Below are 23,408 nucleotides of genomic sequence, written 5' to 3'. Positions count from 1 at the left end.
AGCCAAGCAAGGGGAGGACACCGCAGTGGTCGTAGCTTAACTCACACGTTGTGCTTCACCACAGATATGCAATATGATGAAGACGATGATGAAATCACCCCCGACCTGTGGCAAGAAGCCTGCTGGATTGTTATTAGGTGACCTGCTAAAACTCGCTGTCCTTATCCCTCCCAGCACATCTGCTCTCGGTCTTGCAGGTGACATCCAGCTTGCTCCCGGGAACATGTCTGGGAGCTGCAGGCTTGGTTATGCTAATCTGTGTGTTGCAGCACGTTCAAAGAAGGAGGGCTTTTAGTAGAAACAAAGGGTTGTCGGCAGGGATTAAGAAGCTCTGCTGACCTCCAGCACACACTTTTCTAGTGAAGAAAGGTGGTTTTGGTTCCATATCAAGCACATGGTTTAGCCCACTAATCTCACAGCTGATGCTGGCATTAGGAAGTCAGTACTTGGTTATTTTCACCATTTTAGTAGTGGTGTTTTTTTCTAGTAATACATGAGTGTCCAGGACCTGTGTGGCTGGAACAGAGGGGATCCAAGCTAAAAGTTCTGAGTACTATTACTTGGACTTGGGAGCATGCTTCTTGTTTACTGCAGCTTGGAAAATTAGTAAAAGCAAAGTAATTTACAGGTGTTATTGAAAACTTGAGCTGAAGCTGCTTTCAGTGAGGTTTGTAATCACGTTTCTCTTCCAATTTAAGGGAAATTTAAAGCACTGACTGTGCATGCAGTCGTGGCTTAGCCAAGAGGTGGCAGCAAGTCTGTCATTCCTAAGTCTCTGTGTCTTCAGGCAGGGAGGGTGTTGTTAAACATTTGTGAGGAGCATCTGTTTGAAACTCATGCCTTGGGTTAAGTGAATGTGTTTGATTCTGCACTATATTTCATGGCTTTTGGAGTTAATATATTCCAAGTTTGTCGATGTATGAACTACATGAATTAAATTCAGATTTATTAACCTGCTCTCTTTTTTTTAGCTCCTATTTTGATGAAAAGGGTTTAGTCAGGCAACAGTTGGATTCCTTTGATGAGTTTATTCAGATGTCTGTGCAGAGAATTGTTGAAGATGCTCCACCAATTGATTTACAAGCTGAAGCCCAGCATGCCTCAGGAGAAGTGGAAGAGCCAGTAAGTGGAGAACCTTGGGAGAGATGATGTATTTTTACAATTCAAAGTCATTTTACATGAGTTTTATTTAACTCCTGTCCTGCTGTTTGAATTGGGAAATGACCAAGAACAAGTGGCTACTGCAGCTCATGTTGTCAGTTCCTCTGCAAAACTGCACAGACATTTACTAGAGCAGGTCAGGTAGCCAAGAGCAAGCTGTGTTTTGGTGAGATTTTGATTCTTCAGCAGCTTTACCATGGCAAGATAGGTTTATGGCTGAAAACTTCTCTCTCAGCTTTGACTCAAGTTAGGCTCAATTTAAGTCCAGGTTCATCTTCTTCCATTGGCACCATGTTCCAAAGAGGACCGATTGTCTTGAGTCTGCGTGCAGTGATGGCTCCTCCACAATGAGTATGCACCTTCTGCAGCGGCTCTGGTGCTTTCACCTGTGTCCCTTGTGTAGTCTGATCTCCGTTCCATAAGTGCAAATGCTGATGGGCCATTGCCCTTCTGTTAGTCACTACCTTGATGCTTCCCTCTACAGATTTAAAGGAACTTTAGGACACCAGGGCATTGAATTTGTTACGCAGTTTTCTTGTGCATTTGCATTTTTTTGCTAGCAACCAACTATCCTGTAGAGAATAACTGAGATGTCTTTTGGTTTCTTTGCTAGGCAAACAGTCCATAAATGTTTAGCTCACTAATTCTTAATATTTGCTCTGTTATTCTGTGTATATTATGGCAAAATTCTGTACTTGTGCAGTTCTGCAGCTGCAGAACTGTTTGTGCTGTGCCTGGTCACAGTTCAGATCACAAGCATGGCTTGTGCTGGGCTTCTTTTTGCCCAAAAGCTAGTATTTTACTTTCTCAAATCACAGAGGTTAGTGTCTTATTCTCATTTACTAAATGCAAGTTTTTAGGAATAGATTTAGATATGAGAAAAAGAAAACTTGCTTTTTCCTTCAGAGTCAGTTGCAGGTAATCTCTCACCACATCTGAAGATGCTGGACTAATTTAAGGAAACTGTATCTTGGGAAAAACTTGATTTTTTTCTTTCTATCTCCCTCTACTTCTCAGTCTTAAATTTTGAAGGCAGTTTAGAGCACATGAGAGGGTTTAGCAACCATGCTCAGAGATAAGAGTGATGGTAAACATATTCTCCTTAAGATTGTTTCATGAGAACTTGGGAAATAGTACTATATGTGGCTGTTGCTGCAAATCCAGGAAAAGGTGTTTCTTCATGTAAGGATTAAGATATTTTTGACCTACAGAACATTTGCCAACAAGAGTCTGCCACCTCCTGTTGTAGGAAGCTTTTGTATGTTTTAAAATCAGATTGTTTCAAAAAACTCCCATCTTACTTCGTTTATTTGTCCTATAGAATCTTCCTAGGGAGCCGCTGTTACCCTGCTTGCTGTGTTTTCATTTATTGTGGCTGTTCTTCTGCAGTAACAGTTCTGGTTGCTAATAGGAGAGATGTTTCTTCCATTACAAGTAAATATATTCTTGTTTTCCAGCCCCGGTATCTGTTGAAGTTTGAACAAATCTATCTCTCCAAACCAACACATTGGGAAAGAGATGGAGCACCCTCACCTATGATGCCAAATGAAGCCAGACTGAGAAACCTTACGTAAGAGCCACCTCTGTGGTGGATAAACACAAGGAAGAACTGCCTCTACCTTACTAATTCATAGCCTTTTACAATATAGTAGTGCCTTGAAAATATAATAATTGCTGCTTTGTTTAAACTCCCATGTCTAGTTGTTAATGATTTGGTAATAATGCTTAATACACTGGTGAATGCTTGAATAACTGCCTTTATTTCTCAGGATTGTACAGGAAGGTAGTAACTGACAGATAACACAGTGGTGTTTTTATTCTGCAGGTATTCTGCTCCCTTGTATGTGGATATAACTAAAACAGTTATTAAAGAAGGGGAGGACCAATTGCAGACCCAGCATCAGAAAACCTTTATAGGAAAAATTCCTATCATGTTGCGTTCCACGTACTGTTTGCTGAATGGCTTAACTGACCGTGATCTTTGTGAGCTGAATGAGTGCCCACTTGATCCTGGTGGCTACTTCATCATTAATGGATCAGAAAAGGTAAGGGATATACCTTGCACAGCCATCTTTACAGACACTGGAAGTTCTGTTATTTGTTTCCATATGTTTTGCTAGGAGCATAAACACTCTTATTCCACTGTACCAGAGATACTGTCGGAGCTCCTGATCTTGCAGAAAGATGGGCTTTTAGTCATCTCTTAGGATTTTCTCAAGCCTGTTATAAATGCCAATACATAATTTTTGGTTTATTAAAAAGGATCGAATTACAGAATTTCGGCAAAACCTCTCCAGCAGAGTTACATTGATGATTGACCTGGGGAATCATCAAGGGTGAACTGGGACGCAGTATCTGGCACACTGCCGTCCCCCGAGTTCACACATTGGCCTGGTTCAGGGCTTAGATTTTATACACTTTATTCCACCTCTGGCACAAATTTCCCCAAAGAGAAGACCAGGGTTTTCCTGTAAATCTTTTGTCTCCTTTCTAAATGGAAATTCCAGGGTGGTGCCTGCCTGTCTCAGTGAATTCCAAGGCAGACTGAAACTTAAGACTATATTCCCATATAACATATATACAGTGGTTTTTATAATTTCTAACATGCCATAACCCATAAGAACACGAATTAGCATCCCATATTTTTCACAATTCCCCCCTCTTTTTATATATTAACCATTTAATTCGTGTTCGCATTATCCCCCAACAATCTCTTATTCTAGGTTTTCTAAATAGACTTGCAAATTAATCCTTTTTGTTTTATTTCTTTCCATGATGCCCCCTTCCTCCGTATATCTTCCCCTTTGTATACCTTCCCTTGGAAAAACTTTCCCTTGAGAGAGAACACATCTGACCAGCAGTTCCTGGATAGTGTCTGTTTATTTACCTTTTTGATTTCTTACTTTTTCAATTCCCATGGCCCTGAGTGCTCTTAAAAGGACAGTTTATTACCTTCTGCATGTGTGGAGCTTGAGTATTTAGTTTGTTTCCGGTAGGGGTGACCTTAGGCCAAGCCATGTTTCTTTTATGGAGCTGGCCCCTCACCGGGCGCACAGCTTGGCTCAGACTCACTAGAGCGATCCACAGATGTGCCCCTCTGTCTATGCCATCGTCTGTTGGGTTGCTTCCAACAATGTGGTAGTCCATCATCTTCGCGACAGCAGGGGTTCTCTGCTCAGATCCTCGGTGTGGTTCGAGCAGCATATCTCCTTTAAAAGGCCCCCCACCGAGATAATTTTACGTGCTCCGCCACACAAGGCACTTTGTCCGCCGGCACTCAGTAGCCAACACCTGGGCCTTCAAATCTAGCTTGCCCTTCAACCCCCTTTTATATATTGAATACCACCCAGGAGAATCTGGTTCTATCAACCCTAGACGAGTGGCACTGTCTAAGAACCGCATAGTCAAAATCTGTTCTTCCTCAGAACACCTCCGGCATAACCCCAATGGTTTCCACCCCCATTTACAGCGAACCACCCAAATCTCAAGACAGTAATTGCACTTAAAATGGATATAGGGATTGTAGGGACACCCCGGCTCTGGGCAGCGAACTGAAGCCTCCTCTGCCATCTGCCTCAGAGGTGTAGTTCTGTCTTCCGGTCTCCTGGGGATGTGATTCTTCCTCCTTATCTTTGGGGCACGGGTTCACCTCTTCTTAGGTATCCTCACAATGGCACCTGTTGTAAAAGGGGCACAAGGGAACTCTCCAACTGAGGAGTTAAAAAAAAAAAACCACCTTTGTTCGCATTTTTGTGGCTGTTGTGGACAGAAAAGACAAACGGTCAAAACCTGAGCCAACCTTCTATCATTAATAGCAAAATAATACAGGGATAAAAACATATTTTAACAAAATGTATTCAATCCAGAATTTTGCAGTTTATTGTACCTAGACTTAAATTCAAACTACCAATTAAGAATCTATGCACAATGTGAATTCAAATATGTACAGTACTTTTAAAAAGTCTACAGGAATGCTTTACAGAAGGAAATGTCTGTTATGGCTATTATTCAGACAATCTGAATATTAAAATGAGTTTTCTAGTAGTAAATTTACACATTTATTTTTAAACAAAAGCAGTTTTGTCCCTAGATCCTTCAAGAATATTCCAGTTATGTTTATACAAGTAATGGAGAGGTGGTTACAGAGTTTAGCCCCATATAGTAGTTCGCTTATTTTTAGGTAAAAGTGTTTTCAAATAATTTACTTGGGAAGATCAGTAAGTTAACAAAAGAACAATAGAAGGGAGGAGAGGGAACTTCATCACAATAACTTTCCAGTTACAATACCACAGCTAGAAACTTCACAGAGAAAGTACTCCCTTAGACTGAATCCATGATTGTTCTAAACAAGCTGTAGCCCATAACAGTTGTGTTCTCCACTCTGAGAGCACGGTGGGAAAAAAAAGTCTTTGTAGGACAGAATTATAAATGATCTGAAGTGAGACAGAGAAAACTGATCTTCGATTAATACAGCACTAGGTAAAAAGTGTCCCCATAAGCAGCTAGGATTCCCACTTCCTTCAGGGCAATGAAGCTAAAATTGTTGGAATTACAGTAGTTGACCGTATTGGTGTGCATTAGTAGAATCATTTCCAGATAGAAAAGACAAATTTCATCAGATGTTTGATTAGAATACCCTCAGGATAGGGTATTTCTTAATAGTATAAAGCTATTACAGCTATCCAGTTAAAGCATGTGCAAAAACAGGTAACTTAGGGTTCAGCATCTGCTACCCTTGGAGGCAGAAGCTCCACATTACCCATAAATGCTTCAAACTCAACACACAATTCAAAACCTCTTTTTATACTACTGCAGGGAAAAAGAAAACAAAACCAAACCCTTGCCATGATCCTTGACCAGCCTTGAGGGTGCCAGAACAGGGACCCACACAGGGCCCCACATCCCTGTGGATGCCTGACAACAGGAAGGGATTCTACCTATTATTAAATAATGTTTATGATTATACAGACCAACAACACTTTTATATTTATATACTATAGATACATCTGAAAGTGCCCACCTGTACATGGGTTCTGCACAGCAAGTAAACAATAAACACTAAAACAACCTTAGATCCCACAGACTAGCTCCAGGTAATATGATTCTAATGGAGAAGAGCCAACTAAGTAAGATTAATATTTAAACGAGATGAAATTTAAGACATCAACCGTAATCCTGGGGGATATTTTAACAAGGCATAGAAAAGCGAAAGAAATGATACCACAAATGACAGAACTTACTCCTTACAACATATGGAATATCTTGACCTCTCAAAATAAACCAAGCATACAGATGTGATAAGAACAAAAGGTGCACATAACACTAGCAGCAATATTATGTTTGGTTTTCCACAGTTACTGTACATATATTACATGATTATTATAGAAATGGCACAGCCTCAGACACTTCCCACATTTATATTTTAAGACTAACTTTAATCTCAATCACATATCCATAATTTCCTTTTGTTTCACTAAAACTTAAATACATGGTTTAAAAGACTGTAAACAAATATTTGCCATGTCCAATACATGTAACACAGGAGCTGCTTAACAGAAATTAATTTCCCCCCATCTTATAAATACAGGTATCAAAACAATCTTAAGGTTTGCATTCTCCAAGGTGAGGGACAGGAAAAGAAGGCATAATATCAAAAGAATAGCATTAACTATTTTCTCATGAGAAATCAGTAATCAGAAATAAAACCAGTGTTCCCACCAGACAGAATACATTAAATAAAAAAAAAAAACAAAAACAGACTAAGGACTGCAGGGAAAGCAGAAAGCTTTTAGCTACTAACACAGTGAAATCACATCAAATGATTCATGTTAAGCAGATGAAAAAAATTATCTGTGCATAGGTGTGACTTTTGGTGGCTGACTTTTGACAACAGCAAATAACAGAAAGAAGGGAGAGTGAGCCATCCCTGAAAAGCCAATCTGCACCCTTTTAAGAAGTATATACAAATTAATCCTAACCTTGGACTGCGACCTGAAAAATTCGGGCTACAAAAAAAAGAAAAATAACCAGGGTGTTGTGGATAATTTTATTTCTAATTCTTTTATCCGTTATCCCTTTATGGGTGCTACAACAACTATTTTGAAAAGGTTTTTCCACTGTTACAAAACTTCTTCAGATTACTGTTTCTTTTACTGAACTACTTTCAAAAGCATTCCTTGCTCACTTTTTAGCTCTGCATCCTCTAAGCCTGGTCACCTCTTTCAGCAATCTCACTACCTTTAACCAGTGTTACATCTCTTCCCTGTTTCCCACAAGAACCAAATATGTTTAGCAACTTAGCATCTGTGAGTCACCTATCCATCCACTAGCCTTTGCTTCCAAAATCCAATAATTTATTTACACTAGTTCCACTAATTTCCTGACCTTTTCTTAATTTTCATTTAGCACGCCAGGTGTTGTACACTTACTACCATCCACAGATAACCCAAAGGCTAAAAACAGGAGCTTAGACCAATATTCCTTTTTAATTTTTCCTACATTCTCGGGTTCTACCAATTCTATCCAGTCCGCTCCCAAAAACACACAGCCTAGCCACAGCCTTTTAAAAACTCCTAATATCCTTTCTAGTAAATCACAGTTTTATTTCCGGTCCTGTTTTTCCCAGTCTTTTATCCGCTCTTGCCTCTCCATATTATACTGTTTTCTTCGGACCCCTACACCGCTACCCCTGCGCTGCACCAAGGGAATGGTGAGACACGCCATGCGTTCCACTGCCCTGGGCAGCACCGCGCTGCCACGGACAGAGAGGGGGAATGCCGTCTGCCCCGCTGCGCCCTGCCGCCACTGCTCACTGTTGCCTGGCAACAAGGAACTAGACTCACTCGCCATGCTGCTGCTCCTGTTCTTAAGTCCCTTTTTTGTGGGGGCTTATTCCCTTTTTCCTGTGCTAGCCAAAAAAACTTTTCCCCAAGGCTGAGGTTTTATATTAAATTGTTGCCTTCAGGGATCCCCAAGATCATCCCAATAAGATACAAAAAAAATGTTCCACTGATCCCTTCCAGAGGGAAATAAAAATTCTTTAAAATTAACTAAACAATTCTAGGGGTTGCAAGTGTATTCAGTTCAAGATAAAAGGTCTACCACCACCAGAGAGAAGAGAGAGTGAGAAAAATCACTTCTTTAATCCTTTTTCCTGTCTTTTCCTCCCTTAGCCGACTCGCGTGAACTCTCCTCCCACTCCGGCTTGTGCAAGTACCAACACCACCATTTATTTTCCAATGCATCCCAATTCACCTTTTGTTCCAACAACATGTCCCATTTCGCTCCACTGTCTAACATAAATGGATGTCTTTTCTTACCAGGTCCCCTTTTCACTTCCTCTAATGGTTGTTGTAAAGGTTTTCTGTACAAAGTACAGGAAAAATACTTTTCTTTTTCATGGGAGGGTTTCTTTTTTCCCGTTTTCCCCCAGACTATTTTTTCTAACGTACCAGCTGTCCCACCCCGAATCTCTTTCGGGTTTCCTTGGACCTTTTTCAGGGGTCCAAGTGCCAGCCAGAGCTCCAACTGGTGTATGACTATTGAATTTATTCTTTCGTCCCTCCTTTTTCTTACCCTTCTTTTCTTTTTCCCTAAAAGTTTGCGTCGGAGGCCAGGATACTGGGTTGGTATGGGTGTGTTGTTCAGGACCGGAAAAGGGGACAGAATTCCTTTTCGGAGGTCCCTTTGGGCGAGAGGGGGTTTGGGACGGCCGCAGAGCTCGAGGCTTTGCATGCTTCTCGGACAGCTGCGCTAACGCCGCTGCCGAGGTGGCCGAGGACGAGGATGGATCCTGAGTGGATCCCGAGGAAGGAGCGGGGGTAGGGACAGACAAAGGGGTGGCCACCGAGCAGGGAGAGGAGGGCCTCCTCAAGGGATCCTGCTTCTTTCTCTCATCTTTTTCCTCAAGATACATCATGATTCGTGCCCTATCCCACAACAGAACATATTCCAACTCATCTGGCTCTTTTCTTTCCTTATTTGCTACATATATACACAGGGCCTCCCAAGCCCATTCATCAAAGGTACCGAACACAGGCCATATAAGATTCGATCTCACCTCCTTTTCTCCCCAAACCTTCATACACAGATAAACCATCCGATCCCTAGATGTCCTTCCCCTGACCGGGCAATTCTGCCAACCTTGCCACAGCCTTCCCTAGGGGCTTTCCCAAGGGATCTCGGGAGCTGCCTCTGTTGAGGCTTCCCCTGAGAGATCTTCCTGCTTTTTGCTAAAATACGACCCCATCCTTAACGCAACGGAGAAATCACGGGTCACCACACAAATTAGACCTAAAATCCTGAGTTTAGCAACTCGGTGCTGTTAACCTACTGCTCCAACGGGGGACTGTCCCGTGGAGGTTCCTTTAAAGGTGAGCTCTCAAACTACTAATGCAACAAAAAATTAAGTGGACCTTCACTGGTCACGATCTGGAAGGCTTACCAGTCCCTGAACTCAAACAAGACGTCCTTTTCCTTCCAGCCCCCTTGTGACCAGCACCCCCCGTCGGGGAACACTCCCACAGGTATTATATGCTTCCCTCGTAGCCGGCCACGACCCTCGTGGGACAATGGAACCACAGCTTTAAGGTCCACACTCGCTTCATGATTTTTTCACGTCTCATTCGCACACACACACGTTTCATACACTTGGTCACCCCACCCAACCACACAATACTCACGGTCTCCTTTTCTCACGTGGGTTCTTCATGCACGTCGATTTTTATGAGTGAAAATCAAAAATACCACGGTTCCAGAGACCCCCCCCTTTGGGTCCCTGACGAGTTCCCAGAGCCCTTCCCCAAGCTAGCTTGTCCTACCCTCCGCTGTTGGGTTGGGTTTTTTTTTTGTTTATGGGTTCTTGTTAGCCAGTTGGTTCTGCTGGACTTACCCCGATCTGCCGAGCTGCTTGTAACAGCGGGGCACCACTTGGTCAGAAACGGGGATCCGCAGATTTCCAAAACTGGCCCTACGTTGGGCACCAAAAATTTGTTATAAATGCCAATACAGTATTCCAATTAGAAATATAATTTTTGGTTTATTAAAAAGGATCGAATTACAGAATTTCGGCAAAACCTCTCCAGCAGAGTTACATTGATGATTGACCTGGGGAATCATCAAGGGTGAACTGGGATGCAGTATCTGGCACACTGCTGTCCTCCCTGAGTTCACACATTGGCCTGGTTCGGGGCTTAGATTTTATACACTTTATTCCGCCTCTGGCACAAATTTCCCCATAGTCCTTTTGTTTCAAGGCTGGTTATTTGAATTCATAGTCGTCTCGGCTGAGCTGAAAAGAGTTTCCTCCTCTGCTGCAAGGTGTCAATTTCTAGTTTCCCGTGAGTGAATGGACACCAAAGTTTATGAATGGAAAGAGTTCTCCGGAGATTTGGATGATGATGGTGCTCTGATGACGGTGCTCTGATGGCTGATGATAGTGCTCTGATGGCTCTGCTGCCCATGGGGGAAGGACTGATTGCTTATCTTAATGTGTCCTTTCTGATGACAAAGAGAAGGCCAGGGTTTTCCCATAAATCCTTTGTCTCCTTTCTAAATGGAAATTCCAGAGTGGTGCCTGCCTCTTGTCTCAGTGAATTCCAAGGCAGACTGAAACTTAAGACTATATTCCCATATAACATATATACAGTGGTTTTTATAATTTCTAACATGCCATAACCCATAAGAACACGAATTAACATCCCATATTTTTCACAAGCCACATTCTTTTCCTTGAGGCACATTTCCCATCTTCAGTTCTTCCCTTCTTCAGTTTTGTGAACTGCTTTGCGTTTTGTGATCTGTTTGCCGGTAAGTGCTCTAGATATTTTTATTTCCTTCTCCAGCACTGCAGAGCAGCTTGCACTCTGAAATGAGGCACTTCCTCACTTGGAGTGTCCTCCAGGTTGTTCACAGCTATATAGATGCATTTTGTTTTAAGAACAGGTTCTTGCCTCCATTGCTGTGGAAAAAGCTTCAGAAAATCATATCCACACCGTGTTAGTGCCTCACCAGTGAAACTGACAGCATTTTCTAACTGATAACCCAGGAAAACACAGCAAAATAATTAGAATTTCATATTTCTTATTGGGGGAAAAAAATCTGGCATTGATTGTTTGGCTGACATTTAAATTTACCTGTGTAGTGCATTGGCCTTGGAAAAACAGACAGTGAAATGCTTTCTTTATCAGTGTGTGAAATGTCTTGGCACAGCCAGCAGGTGTGGTAAGTAATAACAGACAACAGTGTTCCCTGAGTCTCTTGTTTTGGCTATTCCATCTTAACTAGCTATATGTTTTGTTTAATCTGTATTTTTAAAATACAGAGTTTGGCCAATTGACTTCGTGCTGTGCAGTGCTCCAAAAGTTAAGGCACCTGAAGGAATAGCAGAAACAGTGTGAGCGTTGCTTTCCGTATTCTCTTTTGTCAATTATTTGCTGGTGCTCTTGTTTCTAACACAGGTTCTGATTGCTCAGGAGAAAATGGCTACAAACACAGTGTATGTGTTTGCAAAGAAAGATTCAAAATACGCATACACAGGAGAGTGTAGATCTTGTCTGGAAAATTCCTCCCGACCAACAAGTACTATATGGGTCAGCATGCTGGCCAGAGGTGGACAGGTATGGCTAGGCAGTAATAGCCCCAGAGATTGATTTAGGAGTTTTGTTACTGTCCTATCTCTTTGTGTCATTTGCTTTTGGGTTTTTGAGAAGAAATTTCTTCTGATGCTAAGTTGTAAAGAAGATAAAAGTAAATGAAAATTTGTTTGTCTTACGTTATGCCTGTCTCTATGATAAATAATTTGAGGATTGAAATGAAGACTCAATTTGTGGCAGGTTTTAGGGCAAAGCTAAAAATAATTTTTAAATTACTGTACGTGAGTTTTTAGAAAATTCAGACAAGCTGTGTCCTGTTTTTTTCACGAAGAATAAATAAAGGAGCAGGGACCCTCTCTTTGCTGATGGCCAAGCTAGTGTTGAGATGTATTTTATAGACCACATATTAATTCATATTTAACTTCTAATTGTGCCATCTGTGAGGGGAAACAAGTGCTACTTGTAACTTCTAAAGCAAAAGGTGTCAGTACTCATTTAGTATTGCACTGATGTTTTGAAATTTTCCAAGAGCAACTTAAATAGAAGCTTTACAGTATTCTCACCCCTGATGTCTTGGGCACTCCTTATTTCCTCTGCATCCCACAGCATTTCCTTCTAGAGAAGGGGAGCAACTACTTGAATAATCACTTGCACAGTGGGTTAGAAAAGCTGGGTTTAAGCCCAACAGAACGAACACTGAAGGTGGATAGGATTGCTCTTAGCACTAAGGGAGAGAAATGATTCATATGGGTGAACGAGTAGTATTTACATTCCTTTGTATCAGCAAAAACCTTACAAGTTTTTACAGACTTCTAAAGCTTGAAATGTTTTTAAAATAAAAAGTCATTGCTGGAGTAAGGTTGCAGAGTAGCTCCTTAGTTGGCCTGCTGAGAAGTCATGTTTTCCTGTGGTGCTTGAATAAATATGCTTGTGTTGTGTCATTCAAATCCAGAGAGACTTCTACTTAAAGGCAGGATTATTTTTAAGACTTTTATTGAAAGGCAGGATGATTTATGTCTAACCTGTGCTTTTCCCCATCTTTGCAGGGTGCAAAGAAGAGTGCCATTGGTCAGCGCATTGTAGCAACTCTGCCATATATCAAACAAGAGGTCCCCATCATCATTGTCTTTCGTGCACTCGGCTTTGTGTCTGACAGGGACATTCTAGAGCACATTATATATGATTTTGAAGACCCAGAAATGATGGAAATGGTACTATATATTAAAATATTTCCCATTCTCATGTTTGGTGCTGTGTTGGTGCAGGTAGTCATCACTTGAAGCATTGTTCATTTTCCAGTTATAATTATTTATTATTATTGTGGGTTCTGTAGTAGAAATGTTGAAAGTTCTCTGCCTGAATCTATTCTAATGAGTACATTAAGGAGACAGAGCAAAGTGGAAATTTTTAAGAGTTAATATGTATTTGAAGAGTTAGGGTCTTCTCCCACTGTTGTTGACTTTAATTGTAAAATCTTGATTATATCTGAAACAGCATCAGACCTAGAATGAACTTGAATGAAAACTATTTTCTGAAGTTTAAACTATTTTCTATGTTCTTCCTGCATGCTTCATTGCTGTTTTCTAGCGCCAAAAAGACCTGGATCAATAATTAGCAGATCCTAAAAGAATCATTAACAAACTACTGTGTAGTTTCCTTCAGTCCCAACAGGCACTGGTTGCTACAGGATTTTGCTGTATTTTTGTGCCTTAGGTCAAACCTTCTCTGGATGAAGCATTTGTCATTCAGGAGCAAAATGTTGCCCTAAACTTCATTGGCTCAAGAGGTGCCAAGCCAGGTGTCACCAAAGAAAAGAGAATCAAGTATGCCAAAGAAGTCTTGCAGAAAGAAATGCTCCCGCATGTTGGTGTCAGTGACTTCTGTGAAACCAAAAAGGCCTATTTTCTAGGGTATGTCAGAATTCTGTCTCACAGCTGCAAATGGATATTTTTTACTCATGTATATGATTGCAAAAAATGCCTTGAATGGAAGTTTGTTTTAACCTCAGTCTTTTGGATACTCTGTGATAAACCTTGGGGCACTGGTATATTTTTGAGGCTGAGAAAATACAAATTTTGATAAACTAGGAAAAGAAAAAGAAACAAAATGAGCCTCAAACACATTTTGGATCTCAATTTAAATATTATGATAGTGCTAAATGACTTTTTGATATCCAGTTGCATGAATAACATCTAGAAATTGATAACTAAGATGTAGAGAAGTACTGATAAGCTGTGATGTAAACCAGTCTTCAAAACTAGTAGCACACTGTCTTGGTCACTGCTTATTCGTATGTAGATGAACTGTAGCATCAGGAGACTTGTGATTTTATACCTGATTGCATGTGCTTAAACAGAGTCCGTATTACAGTACCGGACAGATGTTTAGCAGAGGAGGCATGACCATCATGATGTAAATATTTTCTTCTCTCTGTCCGGAGCCTGAAGTTTCTGTGGGTCATCTACCTCTAAAGATGTGCTGAAGAGGTTTGATTTTAGGACAGTGGTATCCTAAAGATCTAGAAAGAGTTCACTGACTTATCTATGAAAGTAATGTAATCTTTGTTGTAAATGTCTGCTGTCAGTTTAAAACATAAACTGTCTTATTTGCTTAGGTATATGGTTCATAGACTGTTGCTGGCAGCATTGGGAAGAAGAGAGCTGGATGACAGAGATCATTATGGCAACAAAAGACTGGATCTTGCTGGGCCACTCTTGGCTTTCCTGTTCAGAGGGTAGCTATCACATGCACGTTTTCTTTCATGGTAGAGGCATTGCCAACTCTGTGCTTCTAAATCAGACTAATTCTATTGTGTTGGAGAGCCAGTCTTGGGCAACACAGCTTCTGTCTGATTGACTTTTTCATTGAGTGGTTGAGTTTCCTATAACAGTAGGTGGCTAGCGTTGACTTGTTTTGAAGCATATTTTGTGCATGTTTACAAATAGTTTCATTTGCTTTATTCCCCTCTGCCCCCTCACCCTGGTTACAAATTGCTTCTTTTCAGGAGGCTGGTGACATTTTTTTTCAAATAGCCCAGAGTAGGCTGAATTGCACAGCACTATTTAATCAGATTTCTTGGTGTCTTTCTTCAACAGAATGTTCAAGAATTTGCTGAAGGAAGTGAGAATATATGCACAAAAGTTCATTGACAGAGGGAAAGATTTCAACTTGGAGTTGGCAATTAAAACAAGAATTATTTCAGACGGTTTGAAATATTCGTTGGCTACTGGAAACTGGGGTGACCAGAAGAAAGCTCATCAGGCCAGAGCAGGAGTATCTCAGGTACAGTAAGGGCTTTGTCAGGTTTACAGTTCTTACGGTAAAACTGTTCTCAAGGAAGAGTTTAGCATTGCTTAGCAGCCATGCATGTTGTATGTTAACAGAAATATTCTAAAAAGGAAATTTCCTTAGGTGAAACAGATGAAAATCCAAATAGTTGGATCTTCATAGGTGTGTGGTTTAGGGGTTTTTTTGTCATGGTTTGTTAGCTTTGGCTATTGCATTCACTGCTCAACAGTTGGTGCAACTCTTGTAAAGATTTTTTTGTTAGATCATGCACTTTTGTGTAAATTCCTAGTCCCAGGGAATCATCAAGGAGGATGGATTTCTTTCCTTTAGTTACTTCCCGTGCTTCACAAGCAGTTTAAAAAACTTGAGTGACGCCTTATAATATAAAAGTTATGTATTCCATAGCAAATGATGAGGAGCACTGACTTCATTAGCCCAGGGTCTTGCTGTGGTATAAGCATGCTCTGGAAACTTCTGCCACTACAACACTAGTTAGGAGCTTAAGATTCTAGGGGTAGTGGGAAATTAGTGGAGGCGAACCAAAAAGTGTAGCTAACAAAAATCAGAGCTGTTTTAGTTCTTTTTAAGCATACCATTTCTAGAGGGCATTGATCATTTGTGCTAGTGTGTCATGATGCCTGTCAGCAACACACTTAAGCTTTGACAGACTGAACTCCTTCCTTCATGCAGGTGTTGAACCGCCTGACTTTTGCATCCACACTTTCCCACCTGAGACGCCTGAATTCTCCGATTGGGAGAGATGGAAAACTGGCCAAACCCCGGCAACTGCACAACACCCTGTGGGGAATGGTTTGCCCTGCTGAGACCCCTGAGGTAATGAAAGCAGGATTTGTGTACTAAACTGCCTTTCCCTCATGATCATTTTGTAGCCATGACACTTGTGATGATCCCTTGCACTTTTTTTAATAATGCTGATGCAAATATTTAGCTTTATAGATAACTTGGTGGTTGAAAGCATGTTTTGTGTCCGGTTCCTTGAGGAGTTAAGTTGAAATTCTTGAATCTTCTTCGGGGAACCTCTTGATTTGAAAATGCAAGTTAACTTTGTGTTTCTGCTAGGGTCATGCAGTAGGACTTGTGAAGAACTTAGCCCTGATGGCTTACATTTCTGTGGGGTCTCAGCCATCCCCAATTCTGGAATTCTTGGAAGAGTGGAGTATGGAAAACCTAGAAGAAATATCTCCAGCAGCAATAGCTGAGTACGTGCAAATAAAACTCCTAAAAAAGATTTAAGTTTTTTATCTTGCACAACACTTCAAGGGTTTAGGGTTATTTGGTGGGGTGGGATATTTTTAATTATTATTTGTTTGTGTTTCCCCTTTCTAGTGCTACCAAGATATTTGTTAATGGCTGCTGGGTAGGAATACACAAAGATCCAGAGCAGCTGATGAATACTCTAAGGAAGCTTCGTCGTCAGATGGACATCATTGTGTCAGAGGTATAAATCTTTACATCTAGAACCTGGGTGTCCTTTTAGACAAGAGAGGATAATGCCTTGATACTACTTTGCAAGTTTCAAGTAGCATTATTTGCAAGTCTCTTTCTGAATATACTTCATGTTGGGTTTGTTTTGTGTTTTATTTGGGGAGGTTTTAGTATTTGGTGCATTTGATTTTTTTTATTGTCTTATGCTTGATTGTGTATATTTCTTGCTTGGTTGTAGGGTTGGTTTTTTTATGGGGGGGTGTTTGTTTTTAAAGAGGATCCAGTGGAAAGACAAAACAGTTGAAAATAATCTTCTGAAACACTTCTGTTTGTTGGAGTGTTACTCTTTGTTCTGTGCTTCTGATAGTGCCTGGAAAGTCTTTGCTTTAGGGAATTTGGTTATCCTGTTTTGTGTTCTGTGGTTCTGATTCCAAGCTGAGACTTTGTACTCATGGGATGCTGCTGTCTTGCCCAGGTCTCGATGATTCGAGATATTCGTGAGCGAGAAATCCGCATCTACACTGATGCAGGCAGAATTTGTCGGCCCCTTTTAATTGTGGAGAAACAGAAGTTGCTGCTGAAGAAAAGGCACATTGACCAACTGAAGGAACGAGAGTATAACAATTACAGGTGAGATACGTTCCTGAAATTCAACTGAAGGTGTCATTTTCCGTCTTGGAAGCTGCATGTTCCCTCAGGTTGGAAAGAGGAATGTTTAAAGCTTTGTGCAGCACAAAGATGCTTTCTCTGCCTGGTAGTTTAATCAGTTTTTTTAATCACACTGAGGCAGTGGTAGTAATAATAAGCCAGGGAATTCCTTGTTCTTGTCACTGCTGAAGAGACCCATTTCAGGTGTTGAGTTATTGGTTGTTCAGTTGGCAGGATCTGGTGGCCAGTGGTGTAGTAGAGTACATTGACACCCTGGAAGAAGAGACTGTGATGCTGGCAATGACTCCAGATGACTTGCAAGAGAAAGGTGTGGCATATTGTTCAACATACACGCACTGTGAGATTCACCCATCCATGATCCTGGGAGTGTGTGCCTCTATTATCCCTTTCCCTGATCACAACCAGGTCAGTGCACTTCTGCTGACATCCTGCTTTTAAAGCTGACAGAAAACCCACAGGTGTGTGTGTGTAAAGAGCTTTGTGTACATAATTATTGGTCTTCCCTTTGTCTGTCTAGTCTCCCAGGAACACGTACCAGTCTGCTATGGGTAAACAGGCTATGGGAGTCTACATTACCAACTTCCATGTCCGTATGGATACGCTGGCACATGTGTTGTATTATCCCCAGAAGCCCCTGGTAACAACACGCTCCATGGAGTACTTGAGGTTTAGAGAGCTACCAGCAGGTACGTTGTCCGTTCATGTTCATGGAACAAAAATGCTACTATTTTGTTTTGTTTCAAACATGTCACAAATGGTGTGTGTAGAGGTCCTGAACATTTAGCAAATGTGTGCAATTTAAGACATAAGTATAGGTAAAGTGTTAGCTTGTAGTTGGACAGCTAGACCACAAAAAATTTGTTGGTAGTGTTGCAGCTGAAACGACCCAAAAAACCCCTGCTAAAATCTAATTGAAAAAATGCATTTTCTGTATTGATGTTTGATAGGTTTTTCACAAGGGGTCACTCTTGACTGTCTTTTCTACCCAGAGTTGCATTTGCTGATACTGCATGTTTTTGTGTGTGGGATGTAGGGATTTTATCTGAGAAAGGGTAGAACATCTTTGCTGTAGAGAGTACAGCCTACTTTTGATTTAAAATAGTATCTGTCTGGGCATGTGTGCACTCTTTCAAAATATTTTCTCTGCATATTGTAGGTATCAACTCAATTGTAGCCATTGCATCATACACAGGCTATAACCAGGAAGACTCTGTCATTATGAACCGTTCTGCTGTTGACAGAGGTTTTTTCAGGTAAGACTTGGTAAATTTTTTAACTGCTTGGAAGAAAAAAAAAAAAAGCTATACTGAGTTGTCCAGAGGCTCAAGAAAAGTTCATTTTATGCTGGAAGATGCCATTCTCCAAATCTTTCCAACTTGAGAAGCTTTTTAATTTTTTTTAAGGAGGGCGGAGGGAGCAACACAATGAAAATAGTGAATGTGTATCTTAGCGAAACACCATGAAACCTGACTGCCCACTTTGTTTTCTCGATCTTTCATTATGATCTTTATTCTGTTTAGGGTCCTTTGTATCACGGTTTAATGAAAAAACATTTGGACTCTTCCCTGGTGTATTTTCATATAAGTCTTTCCAGTTACCAGAACAACGTTGCAGTATTTTAGCATAGTATTGTCTTTATTACTGAGACAGTTGCTACCAGTTAGGATTAGAATGTTCCTCTTCTTAGAAGGAACTGCTGTTGGCACAGCTGGTGCCTGATGTGACTTCGTGTATTATAGTATCTGAAAGCACTTTGGTGTGCTGGCAATTGAGGCAGCAAACAAAAACCCTTAAAGCACCGGAATGAACCTTATATAAAATGAAAGTTTTTCACTGCAACTCAGTTGTACTGAGTGTGGCACTGCAAGGTAGCAGTTGAAGCCTAAAAAAGTTTGCAAAATTGCATGCGTAAGGAGGAAAGTAATATGAGAATGATATGTGGAAGATGTGAATAATCATTAGGAATAATAACTACTTCTGAGGTGTCAAGCAGTACAAAAGTCTTTGAAGTTCATCAAAAATTAGCATGTTATCTTGGATACTTTGGTAGTATCTGCAAAGTGACCATCATAATGCCCTCTGAAACTTTAGTTTGGAGGGTGGTTTTTTCGTTTTACCCTCCTCAGTGAAGGTCAGATTAACAGGAGACCAGAGGAAAGGTTGTGCAGCATGTGCTCATTATTTGGATTTGGTTGTTATTAGTAACAGTAGCCATAATATGTGAAAATGAGATATACAGATGGAGAAAATGATGCTGGTTTCACTGGAGAAGACTTTATAACTTTGTTTTAGGTCTGTGTTCTATCGCTCATACAAAGAGCAGGAGTCTAAGAAAGGGTATGACCAAGAAGAAGTTTTTGAAAAGCCTACACGTGAAACTTGCCAAGGTAAGATAAAGGAGTGTACGGAGACACAGTTTTTAAATTAAGGTTTTGTGGGCAAGGTAGTTAATGTTGAACTGATTTCATCTTCATTTTGGGATATATTAATACAGATGTTTCTGTATTTTATAGAAATTACTGTATCAGTTGAGATATTTGCATTAGATATTTTAGCACTTGTCTGAAGTTGCAAGCAGACTTGTTGAATTACTGCAGAACATCAAGAGTCAGTATATTGAAAAATTTAGGTCTACTTTTTATGTTCCTTCCCCCCCAAAGGTATGAGACACGCAATCTATGACAAACTTGATGATGATGGTTTGATAGCCCCTGGGGTACGTGTGTCTGGGGATGATGTCATCATTGGCAAAACGGTCACACTGCCAGAAAATGAAGATGAGCTGGAAAGCACCAACAGACGCTTCACCAAGAGAGACTGCAGCACCTTCCTGCGGACCAGTGAGACTGGGATTGTAGATCAGGTCATGGTAACCCTGAACCAGGAAGGATACAAATTCTGCAAGATTAGGGTGAGCACTGACGTTTATGCTTTCTGCTTTAATAATATTTAGTCTGTATTTAAGTTACCAACTGCATGTTTTCCTGGGGCTTACAGGTACGTTCTGTAAGAATTCCACAAATTGGAGATAAATTCGCTAGCAGACACGGTCAGAAAGGAACCTGTGGTATCCAGTACAGGCAAGAGGTAGTAATTTTTTTTCTTCTTCTTCTTCTGAAGATTTTATCTGTGATAAAATCTTAGCATCGGAACTGTCATAAGTGAATTGTCTATGGAATATCTGCTCAGGTGTAATGTTGACTTCAATGTAGCTATAAATATTTTTAGAAGGGGATACAGCTGCTTCTTACATATTTCAAAGCTTTTTAAAGTCTTTAAAATACTTAGTTTGGATCCAGGCACATACTTTTCCTAAACATGATGTTCTGAGAAGAATTGACTGTATGTTTCCTTGCTCTAGGATATGCCCTTCACATGTGAAGGCATCACACCTGATATCATTATCAACCCCCATGCCATCCCTTCCCGCATGACCATTGGTCACTTGATTGAGTGTCTTCAGGGCAAGGTAAGAATAGTCTTCTATACTGCATGTCTGAGCAATATGAATTAAAATTTGGTGGGGATTGTTGTTTGCTTTGGGCTTTTTTTTTTCCTTTGGTAAAGATAAACACTATCTAGTAGGTGTTAATTCACCTAAAAATGGTTGTTCTCCAGTTACTTGACAGCAAAAGGATGTTTCTTAGGGAAGATGTACAGTCCTGTAAGTTTGATCCAGAAGGTCAGGCCTACCTACAGTGTGCTCTCTCATCTGTTGCTTTTGTTCCAGACATTTTCCCCGACCTAGAAAAAGGAGTAGCAAAATTGTTTATAGTATGTATTTTTTAAAATATGTGGCAGATAAACACAGCAAGATAGGGTACTACCATTGGCATGGAATCTCAAATTCCAGTATAAAGAGTTACAACTGAAACAGCTAAATATGGTCTAACCAGTCCTTCGGAAACCTGACACTTTTCCAAATGTCTTCTCTGTAGGTGTCTGCAAACAAGGGAGAAATTGGTGATGCTACACCTTTTAATGACGCTGTCAATGTGCAAAAGATTTCCAACCTCTTATCAGATTATGGCTATCATCTAAGAGGAAATGAGGTATAATCAAAGTATCGATTCACTATAATTTTTTAATATACATTTGAGTTGTAGTAAGGCTTATGATTGCACTGACTCCTTCAGGTCCTCTACAATGGCTTCACTGGTCGAAAAATCACATCCCAGATCTTCATTGGTCCTACCTATTACCAGCGCTTGAAGCACATGGTGGATGACAAAATCCATTCTCGTGCACGAGGGCCAATCCAGATCCTTAACAGACAGCCCATGGAAGGCAGATCTCGGTAAGGATCCCTGTTAGTTTCTGTATGGTGTTTTGTTTTTCTGTCCAGTTTTTAGCCCTGAACAAGTAGTTGCTTCAGCTTTGCAGCTTAATTAGCTCACCTTAAATAGCCACCAATTTTTTCATGTGTTTGGCTTAAGATCTTGTATTGGGTGCAGGTGCCAAGGTTTTGGTAGCAGGAGGTACTGCTGAGGTGGCCTCTCTGAGAACAGACCAGGACTTGCCCCGTGCTGGACACAGCCACTTAGAGCTGGCCCTGGCAGCCCCAGTGCTGGCTAGAGCTGAGCCCAGCAGTGGTGCTGGTGGCATCTCTGTGAGAATGTATTTAAGAAAGGGTAAAAAATGCTGTGCAGCAACTGTGAGAGTGAGGAAATGCAACAGGAACTGCCCTGCAGCCTGTGGAAAGCCCACGCTGGAGCAGGCTGCTGGTAGGAGGTATGATGTGTGGGGGACCCCTGCTGCTGCAATCTGTTCCTGAAGCATTGTACCCCATGGGAAGGGGCCATGCTGGAACAGTTTGTGAATGACTGTCCCATGGAAGGGGCCACATGCTGGAGCAGGAAAAAATTGTGATGAGAAAGGAGCAGCCAAGAGGAGCTGTGATGCACTGACTGCAATCCCTATTCTCCCAGTCATCACAGGGAGGGGAGGAAGGAGTTGGGAATGAAGGAGTGAAGTAAGCCTGGGAAGAAGGTTGTGGAGGTGAACTTTTTAGTTTTGTCTCTGTTTTTCATCATCCTACTCCATTTTCAATGGGTGATAAACTCAATTTCCCCATGCTGAGTTTGTGATAGTAATTGATAAGCAATCTCCCTGGTTTTATGTCCACTCATGAGCTTTTCCATCTTACATTCTCCCCATGTCCTGTTGACATGGTGGGGACCAGAGAGCTCTTTGAGGGACATCTGGCAGACAGCCAAGGTTAAACCCACCACAGATAAGCAGAGGATGACTTAATTGTACACTTCATTTTGCTGTATGGTTGTGCTGTGGCTGTCAGACACCAGCTGTAGAAATGCTCATCAGTAGTTAATTAATAACTATTTTCATAGTTCTATTCTGTGGTGTTAGAGGAAAATTAACGCACAGCTTTCCTCCTGCCATGACATACAGATACTTGTTCCACCATCAAGAACTGATTATTTTGCCAGTGAACTCAAAAGTTGAGGGGTTTTTCTCTTCCTTCTAGTGATGGTGGCCTTCGCTTTGGAGAAATGGAACGAGATTGCCAGATTGCTCATGGAGCAGCCCAGTTCTTGAGAGAAAGATTGTTTGAAGCTTCAGACCCATACCAGGTCCATGTGTGTAACCTCTGTGGAATCATGGCAATTGCAAACACGAGGACTCACACCTACGAATGCCGCGGGTGCCGCAATAAAACTCAGGTATGTGTGGTTTTCATTAGCCATTGTTTCTCCTTGTGGGCAGGAGGAAATGCCACTTGCGTGAAGCAAGAGAATAGGGAAGTGAATATTTAAAGAAGCACCAGAACAATTGCTATTTCAGTTTCATAACTGTTTTAAGCGTTTATAGCGTTGTAGTCAATTTGGATGCTTCCTTTATTAATTTTATAGTGTTGACATGTCACTTGGCAGGAAATGCTGTTCAAGTGTTGTACAGCACAGTTTTCAGAGACTTTAAATGCTTGAGAGATTATTTTTAGAAGTAAAACTCAGAATCACACGAATTTAGAGGCATTGCCCTTGTGACTGTCCCATGAAGATATTTTTGCTTGCAGAGCTGGGTCCCCATGGGAAGTCTTTTGTGTTGCACTTTGGTGGGTTTTTTTAATTTAATAAAAGCTATGCAGTGCATGCTTGATTACAGAAGTATGTCAAGGAAGAGTGGTGGCAGAGATAAAAATAGTTGCCTTGAACAGGCTTGTTTTTGTGCTAGGGACTGACTGCTGCAACTCTTAACAATGGCATTGGGGTTACAGAGTGATGTGTGCTGAAA

At 41.0% G+C, this 23,408-nt stretch overlaps 2 protein-coding genes across 3 annotated transcripts in view; one reads left to right on the top strand and one right to left on the bottom strand.

Annotated features, from left to right (window-relative positions):
- Positions 1-23,408, top strand: part of LOC134563457 (DNA-directed RNA polymerase II subunit RPB2) — a 24,301-nt gene that overhangs the window by 322 nt on the left and 571 nt on the right. Inside the window, exons 2-24 of one of the 2 annotated variants that reach the window (XM_063421379.1) lie at positions 65-137; positions 972-1,122; positions 2,619-2,731; positions 2,987-3,206; positions 11,619-11,777; positions 12,800-12,964; positions 13,467-13,663; positions 14,368-14,487; positions 14,849-15,035; positions 15,732-15,875; positions 16,122-16,261; positions 16,389-16,500; positions 16,963-17,117; positions 17,363-17,561; positions 17,674-17,842; positions 18,313-18,409; positions 19,449-19,543; positions 19,817-20,067; positions 20,154-20,243; positions 20,518-20,625; positions 21,095-21,208; positions 21,293-21,453; positions 22,642-22,837. In XM_063421379.1, coding sequence (XP_063277449.1) covers positions 65-137; positions 972-1,122; positions 2,619-2,731; positions 2,987-3,206; positions 11,619-11,777; positions 12,800-12,964; positions 13,467-13,663; positions 14,368-14,487; positions 14,849-15,035; positions 15,732-15,875; positions 16,122-16,261; positions 16,389-16,500; positions 16,963-17,117; positions 17,363-17,561; positions 17,674-17,842; positions 18,313-18,409; positions 19,449-19,543; positions 19,817-20,067; positions 20,154-20,243; positions 20,518-20,625; positions 21,095-21,208; positions 21,293-21,453; positions 22,642-22,837 — 3,416 coding nt within the window. The remainder of the gene's footprint in view (positions 1-64; positions 138-971; positions 1,123-2,618; positions 2,732-2,986; positions 3,207-11,618; positions 11,778-12,799; positions 12,965-13,466; positions 13,664-14,367; positions 14,488-14,848; positions 15,036-15,731; positions 15,876-16,121; positions 16,262-16,388; positions 16,501-16,962; positions 17,118-17,362; positions 17,562-17,673; positions 17,843-18,312; positions 18,410-19,448; positions 19,544-19,816; positions 20,068-20,153; positions 20,244-20,517; positions 20,626-21,094; positions 21,209-21,292; positions 21,454-22,641; positions 22,838-23,408) is intronic. The other variant, XM_063421380.1, reaches the window with a different exon arrangement.
- The window catches only part of LOC134563458 (insulin-like growth factor-binding protein 7), a 23,162-nt gene continuing 20,385 nt past the window's right edge, over positions 20,632-23,408 (bottom strand). The window contains exon 5 of the mRNA XM_063421381.1: positions 20,632-20,900. Coding sequence (XP_063277451.1) covers positions 20,846-20,900 — 55 coding nt within the window. The 3' untranslated portion in view covers positions 20,632-20,845. The remainder of the gene's footprint in view (positions 20,901-23,408) is intronic.

Source organism: Prinia subflava, chromosome W (assembly GCF_021018805.1).
Source record: "Prinia subflava isolate CZ2003 ecotype Zambia chromosome W, Cam_Psub_1.2, whole genome shotgun sequence".
In the NCBI taxonomy this organism is placed as follows: Eukaryota; Metazoa; Chordata; class Aves; order Passeriformes; family Cisticolidae; genus Prinia; species Prinia subflava.
The sequence above is the reverse complement of the archived record's forward strand: the minus strand, read 5'-3'. Positions and strand labels throughout refer to the sequence as shown.